This window comes from Gossypium hirsutum, chromosome A08 (assembly GCF_007990345.1).
Source record: "Gossypium hirsutum isolate 1008001.06 chromosome A08, Gossypium_hirsutum_v2.1, whole genome shotgun sequence".
In the NCBI taxonomy this organism is placed as follows: domain Eukaryota; kingdom Viridiplantae; phylum Streptophyta; class Magnoliopsida; order Malvales; family Malvaceae; genus Gossypium; species Gossypium hirsutum.
In genome coordinates, this window is record NC_053431.1 from 125,452,013 (window position 1) to 125,460,081 (window position 8,069).

Below are 8,069 nucleotides of genomic sequence, written 5' to 3' on the forward strand. Positions count from 1 at the left end.
ACATTTTTGATTTTTTTTTCTCTATTGACAAGTAAAATTATAAGAGTAATATATGGATATTGCCTGTTAAAAAAACAATTTTTTAACCCTATTTAGGGATTAAAAAAAAGAAAGAAAATTCACTGATAACCAACAAAACAACTTAATAGAATATGAAAAATTACAAGGATTGAGGAAGAATAGGACGGGTAAAGCCTAAAAGTGAGTGCAGATTTATTCAAAAAATATATAGTTTTGATTTGATGTCACCGCGACAAGCAGTATATTCAACAATAGGTTTCTTCTTCTTTTTTATTAAATCGATTGCTTTTACATATATAATAATGGCTTTTTGCAGTTTTTACACCTCAACTATGACACATGAGGCTGAGTTTTTGCAGTATTTGCCATTTACTTTGTTGTTTTTGTGAGTTTGAAGGCTTTATTTTCCTTTCTATTTTAAACATTTCTTCACCACCCCTCTTGCATGCATGCACGCACACATATATAATTTCTAGGGGTCTTAAAAAATAAATATCAACCCATATATATTAACATTCAGGGGCGAAGTTAATAATTTTATCTGAGACGTCCAAAAAATGGTTATAAAATTTTGTATTAAATTTTTTTTATTTAATCAAAGGTTAAAAAATTAAAATTTGAAAAGGGACTATAAAGTAATTTTTTTAAGGGAGGCAAGGCCCTTGCTTGCCCCTTTTGATTACATAAGATAAAATTATAAGTTCTTTTAGAGAACAAAGTTAAAAATTTTGGAGGGCCAAAATTAAAATGGATTAAATTTTATTATTAATTTATTTTCTGAATAATTAATTAGAGGGACTCTAGAGAAATTTTCCTATTTAATAAGGGGCCCATGGCTTAATTGAATAAAATTATTAGGCTTAATTGAATAGTGAAGAAGGGGCTTTCGATTTTGCATAAAGAGATTCGGAGCCTAGCTATCTCTTCTTTTTCTCCAATCGAATCCAAAATGGCAGCCGCTCCAAAATTATGTATTTATTTTTTTAGAAAAAGTAAACTATGGAGGGATACGCACATTCATATATTTTTTAATTAAATTGAGCGATGAGATTTTGGATAAGTGAAGTTTCAAGTTTAAATTTTAAATACTCGGTTTGGTAAATTTATATTAAATAATAATCAATAAAAAATAACGACGATAGTTAAATATATGATAATTTGAATTAAAGATTCAATCATTAAAGGTTTAGATTTTAAAATTATCACTTGTTGTAGACTCAATGCAGATGCGAATATCTCGAATATCTATTATTAAATTCGCATTGCTTATTAGAATGACTATAATGATTATAGATTCGAGTTTAGATATCCAAACTTATTGATTACAAAAATGTTTTTTATTTTATTTTATATATATAAATAGAATTTTAATAATTTCAAATTCAGATTTTTATGGACTAGGATATCTGAAAAATGATTAAAAATTTTAAATTTCTTTTTTCAGATTTAAATATCCAACGAATAATAGTATTTAATTTGGATTTAAACAGTAACACTCACATAATTTATAAACATAATTAAATATTTAAATATATTTATGAATTCAAATTCAAATAATTAAAAAAATATATATCCGACGGACTGCAATCATTAATTTCAACTTATTTTGGTGTTAAATACACATAGAGAGAGTTGTAAAGCCATGAAACCTTTCACACGATCATAAGAGTTGTGATGATAAAAGCAAAGACAAAACCCAGCAAAGAGGAAAGAAAAAGGCATCATAGGAGATATTGTAGACTGGCAGTTGTCTCAGGCTCTCAGCACCATTTTTTGTTCCAAAATGTCGGCTTCATTAACTTCCATTTCTGTTTATTATACACACAAAAGATTTATTAGAAAAAGAAAAGGACAATGTGGAGATTCTTATTGCTTAGTATTTGTTGGATGATATGTTGCTTTCATGCTGGTTTTGCCCCCATCCATGTCTCCTCTGCATTTCATATATAAAAAGTTGTTTCTTCTCGTCAAGTATTGTATGCGATGGTTAGATACAACACTGATGGAGAGGTAAACATAAACTTCGATTATGAACTATAAAATGAACATTAATAAAAAAAAAGAAGTAAACTATACTAACATTCACTCTACTATTAGTAAATTTTTTTTGATCACTCAACTATAAAAAATTACAAAATAATTACCCAATTATTAGTAAATTTCTTTTTTGGTCACTAGTTGGCTAATGGTGACTGTTTTTAAATTGATATAATAGTAACTTTAACCCTCAATATTTATACATTGTGTCAATTTTATCTTGATTCTAAAAAATCTAACCCTCAATATTTACGCATAGTGTAATTTGATCTTTTTTTATAATTTTACTTTTACGTATGACCCTTTCACCTAAAAAATTCAAAAAAACAAACTTATTAGCTAATTTTGGTTGAAAATATACAAAAAAATAAAAAATAAAAGCACTAAAAAATTCAAGATAATAATTTTTATCTTCTCTCATTCTTTTAAAATTAACTCTCAATGTCACAAAGAAAAACAAAACTAAAAAACAAAAAAAAAATTACACAATGTGTAAATGTTGAGGGTTAAAGTTTCTATTATGTCAATTTTAAAAACTACCACCATTAGCTTACTAGTGACCAAAAAAGTCAAAATTGAATAGTTAAGTAACCATTTTTTAATTTTTTATAATTAAATGATCAAAATAAAATATACTAAATAGTTTGTAACTACTAGTGTAGTTTATCCCAAAAACAAAAAGTTATTTCTTCTCTTAGCTCTTCTAGTTATTATTATTATTATTATTATATTTTTGTATGTATATAAGTTTTAATAATCTATATAAATTTTAAAAATTTATTAATTGATACATTAAGTAAAATATATAGTTTGAAATGCAATTAAAACATTATGAAATTTAGGATTAATTATGGGATTAAATTTGTAAGATAAATTGTTTTAAGATGGAGCTGCCACTAATACTTTTATTTTTGGCCTCCCCGATTTTGACGCACAAAAAATATATAAAATTATACAAATTAAAGTATGGCACATTATTAAACATTAAATTAAGTGGATTTATTTTTAAAAATAAATTAATGATGTACCATTATACACTTATCAGTGTATCAATAACTTATATATGAACCATTTATTAGTCAATAAATAATAATCAATTAATATATGACCTTTCTCAAATTATTTTATTTAATTTTTAATTTAAAATTTTAAAAATATAGACTTAAATTAAAAATTAGTTTTGTGCACCTAGCTCAAGTGCCTATATTCACTTGCCCATTAAGATAGCTGATTCTCACATGGCCCACTACAACTTAGCAAACTTCTATTAATTAAAGAGTTTTATTTTTATTTGAGACCTAACAGAATTTTTTTTATCTTGGGCCAAGGGACTTAGCTATAAATCCAAAGAAATTCAGCCCAATAATAGTAAATAATTAAAATAGGGTTTGGTTAATTTAATTAAATAAATTAACAGAAACAGCCTAATTAAGAATAACCCAATCTTAAAGATTATTTTAAGTCCAAGCACATGAAGGAATAATTACGATGAAAGTTAAACAGTCTTCAAAGAAAGTTTGTGGAGCGCATATATATACATCCAAAAATAATTACAAGAAAGGTTCAATTATGCTCCCAGCTTCTATATTCTTCATGCATTTAAATTTTAATCCTTCTATTTTTGTGATTTAATAATTGAAGTCCAATTGATAGCATCATCAAAGAATTTCGTTATATTAAATAATGAGATACTTTTAAAATAAGAAATTTTACTCACACGGTTAATGTTACGCATGCGGAAAATAAAATTATTTGAATGTGGGATTGTAAAGTTTTCGATTCTAGACTTAGTGTTATAGGGCTTTTTAGCTTTGTTTTAGAGAAGAATATTAAATGTCCATATTTTTTTTTATTTATTTACATGGCTTCCATTTAAGTTTTAAATTGGCCAAGTGAGCAACTTTTTTTATTTTAAAAATACCACATAATTCAATTTAATAAAAAAAATTAATAGTCTTATCAATTGAACTTCAATTCTTACATCAAAAGAATAAAGAGACTAAAATCCTGAAATTAAAAATAGTGGAAGAAAATTTTAAATGTGTGGACAATACAAGGACGATGACTAAATTCTTTTAGACTTCAAGTGCTAAAATAGCTCAGCAAAATCTTTTAATTATTTTTAAATGATATATTTTGTGTCCAAAGTGAAGTTCTATAACTCAATATAACAATGTCAAATCAAGATATTTAAAGGAATCCAAATAATAAAATTTGTCAAAAATATTCTTCATGCTACTTTTGCTCTTGCTCCAACTCTTCCACCTACATTAGGGATGACAACAAAGTAGGACAAGGGTGGATATTGTTAAATCCTCCACTATTGTACCATAGTGAGCACGCTTTACTCCACTGTGAATCTATAATTCTGTAAACTATTACCATCTTTATGGATATTGGATGCATTCATCCTCATCCCAGTTCATTCCGTTATTATTTTTTTTTACCTTTTTAATAGTTATATATGTAAAAGGATGAAATGATAATTTCATTTAGTGGAGCGGGGTGGGGTGGGGTGGGGTGAGGCGGGGCGGGGCGAATAATTACCATAATCGCTTCATATCACTTTCTAAAGGAAAAAATTTCACCCACCCTGCATTCATTCTTTTAAAAATTCTATTTCATTCGAAACGGATCGATTCCAAATCTATCAAAAGGTTCGGGTTTTTCCATTCTTAACCTAAACCAATGAGATAATTGAGCACTAAAATAGTATAAAATTCAAAAAAAATACAAATAAGTTGAATTTATATTTCTGTAAACTATTACTTAATTTATTAATAATGTAGTCTTAAAATAATTCACTAACAACCTTTACCGAAAACATTTGTAATCGTTTAGACTAGTAAGAAGTTGTACACACTAAAAGATAAAATGTGAATGTGATGAGCAGACATGATGGACCAGATTGTAATTGAAAATTGCAAACCTTTTTCCAATGTGGTAATTGGGATTTGTAAGGGAACCATTTGAAATAAAAACATCTAATTATAGTTTTAGTCCCTTTATAGAGTTGAATTTAGGATTTAATATTCTCTTCATTTTAGTTCCTCATAATTTGATTCATTTATTTTTATAATCCAATAAGTAAGTCCAAATTGTTAACAATGTCATAAATTTGGATCTATGAAAAATATTATAAAAATAAAAGACAAATTAAATCAATTTAAAGCAGAAAGATTAAATCTCAGATTTAAATATAATATGACTATAGCAAAATTAGCACCGAAACTATAACAGGGTCGACTTCATTTGTATATTGTTCTTTATGACTATAGTATCGTTACACCACGAAAATATATAATCACTCAATTAATTTTAGCATAAGTGATGAGGAATTGAAAAAAATCAAGTAAAAGAAATCTTACTTGAAATTCATTATACCATGCCCTCGAAGCTTGCTGTAAGCAATAGTAGTGTGTTTAACAATAGGAGAGAAAGCTTTCAAGTAATCACTGGTCAAACCATCAACAAGTTTAATATTGTTCCTGATCGGAGATTTGTCTCTTAATTCTGGCAAAAACCTTAGTAGGTTTACAGAGTGAACGTGACTTAGAAATTAGTTCAAATAGTAGCATTCTCCCTCACTTATATACCAAAAGTCATAAGGTCGAGGTGACTCTAAACTAATTCAAATAGTAGCAATCTCCCTCACTTATATAGCATAAGTCATAAGGTCGAGGTCAAATCCAGTCATATACAAACTCTTCTGTTTTGATGATCTCACCTATCCAACCATCTAGGATACAAAACCACAAAGTACACCCCACAACAATTGCCTTTAGTTTGCATGAACATGCTTGTATATAATTTGTTTTTTCTTACTTAAAAAGGAAAAAAAATTGGCGCTTGGCACAGTACAATTCAAAGTCAGATTGATGACAAAAAAAAATACAAATTCAACTACTAAACAGAGATTTGAAAAGAGTGTCTTTTGCCACTTCGTAAGATAATTTTTTTTTTTAAAAGCAACATTGTATGTGAAAATAGATCTAAAATTCTAAGCTACTTTGAAAATTTCAGACCCTCAGCTGTCTCACAACCTGGGTATTGAAATGGGAATTTTTGTGAAGAACTTCCCACATGATCAAGTTGCAACGAAGGGATATATTTAGCTTGAGATTGATGATGATGATGATGATGATGGTCCAAGCTCATAGGATGATTCGTTAAAAGCTTATCCAAGAACGACCATTCACCATTGTATCTCATCTGATCTTGCTGCATCAGTCCACCGCCACCACCGCCTCCGCCGCCACCGCTGCTCGAGGTTAGCCTCAATAAGTTTTGAGAGCATTCTACATCCATGGAGTTCAAAGAGAGTGGGGATATAAAAGAAGAAGCAGCAACAGCTGATGATTCAGGGCTGAATAACTGTGGTAACTGCATGGATCCATCGAAGGAATAATCATACAATGTATGTAAATGATTATTATTAGGCCTTGGTTCCATTTGATGAGCTGATGATGAAGCAATATTCTTCATGTGATTATAATTATTATCTTCTTGATTAAAATCTGCTTGAAAGTTACCCCTAATAAGATTCTTCTTCTTGAAAACCCTACAGACAACCCATCCATCTTCCTGCATATAGCAAAAAAGCCACAAAATCTTATGTTAAATTATTGTTTTACAGGCAATTTTTCATCGTTAAATCGAGTCTTTTTTTATTACCTGAACATCGGAATCGTCATCGTCTAGACGATATTCATGCATGATCCAATCGGTTTTTTGGCCATGAGGTGCACGTCCGGTGTAGAAAACTAGGGTTTTCCTCATGCCGATTTTCTTGGAGTTACTAAGATGGATGGCTTTGTCCCTTCCGGTAGCTTTCCAAAACCCGGCCGTGGTTGCTCGATTAGTTCGAGTTCCGGTCGGGTACTTTTTATCCTTGTGGCTGAAAAAATACCATTCGTTTTGAGGACCCGATCCGATTCGACATTTATCTGTGATTCATTAATCATCAGCATTAGTAAATAAAATTAATTGGGGTTTTTAAGAGGTTTATCACATGTGATGAACTAACCTTTGAGATCCCACGGTTCGAGTTTATTAAGATCGACCTCTCGAATAACATCGAGGTCGATCGCTTCATACGAAACTTTCTTCCTTAAGTAATAGTAGAGAAGCTCCTCATCTGTTGGGTGAAATCTAAAACCTGGTGGAACTGAAAGCTGCCCATTTCCAGCCATCATTTTATTGATATCTGCAACAACAATATTTTACACATACTCTTAACTAATATATCTATTGTAAGGGTTTAAACTGCTGACAAGAGAAAAAAAAATAGACATATTTGTTGTCCATTGACAATGAAAATAACTGTTCTTTTGTGTTCTTTTTTTTTTTACTTCATATATGATTGAATTAATATGAAGAAGCTGAAAAAGAACAACAACAAACAAAACCCTACATGACAGCATGCATGCATGCAGATATGAAATAAAAATCCAGTTTCAACATGAAAAGCTATATAGTTTATAGTGACACAAAGAGATAAAAGAAAAAAAAAGTACAGGAAAAGGGAACTAAAAAGCAAACCTTTTTTTTTTTTGTTGGAAGGGTGTGAATGAACGTGATAAAGAACAGTACAAATGAAACAAGACAAATAAAACTGGGTTATGATGAACAAAAAGAGAGATGAGATTGTAAGAGAGAGAGAGAGAGAGAGAGAGAGAGAGAGAGAGAGAGAGAGAGAGAAATTAATTGTAGATATCTTAGCTTGAAGGGCACGATGTTTAGGGTTTTTATTAAGATAGAGAGAGATGGAGAATGTGGATATATATGAGACAACCGAGGATGGGCTGGCTGGGGGTCCTGAAATAAATAATATATACATCTTTTATACTTCAATTAATTAAGAATGTGTTACCAAGACTTTTGGGTTTAATTTAAATTTGGGTGTTTTCCTTTTTCCAATGTTTGGAATTTAGTCATTCTACATGGATTAACATAGCTAATTTATAGTCACGCAAGACTTTCACTATGTTTTTTTTTAAATAATGTTGAAA

General features: G+C 29.3%; 1 protein-coding gene across 1 annotated transcript; it reads right to left on the reverse strand.

Moving 5' to 3' along the window:
- Positions 1-5,854: 5,854 nt before the first annotated feature.
- LOC107908202 (protein SOMBRERO) lies at positions 5,855-7,768 on the reverse strand. Its single transcript, XM_016835446.2, has 4 exons — positions 7,600-7,768; positions 7,085-7,264; positions 6,733-7,004; positions 5,855-6,642 (listed from the first exon to the last, which is right to left on the reverse strand). The coding sequence occupies exons 2-4, from the start codon at positions 7,251-7,253 to the stop codon at positions 6,064-6,066; spliced, it is 1,020 nt and encodes a 339-aa protein (XP_016690935.2). The 5' UTR covers positions 7,254-7,264; positions 7,600-7,768; the 3' UTR covers positions 5,855-6,063.
- Positions 7,769-8,069: the final 301 nt, after the last annotated feature.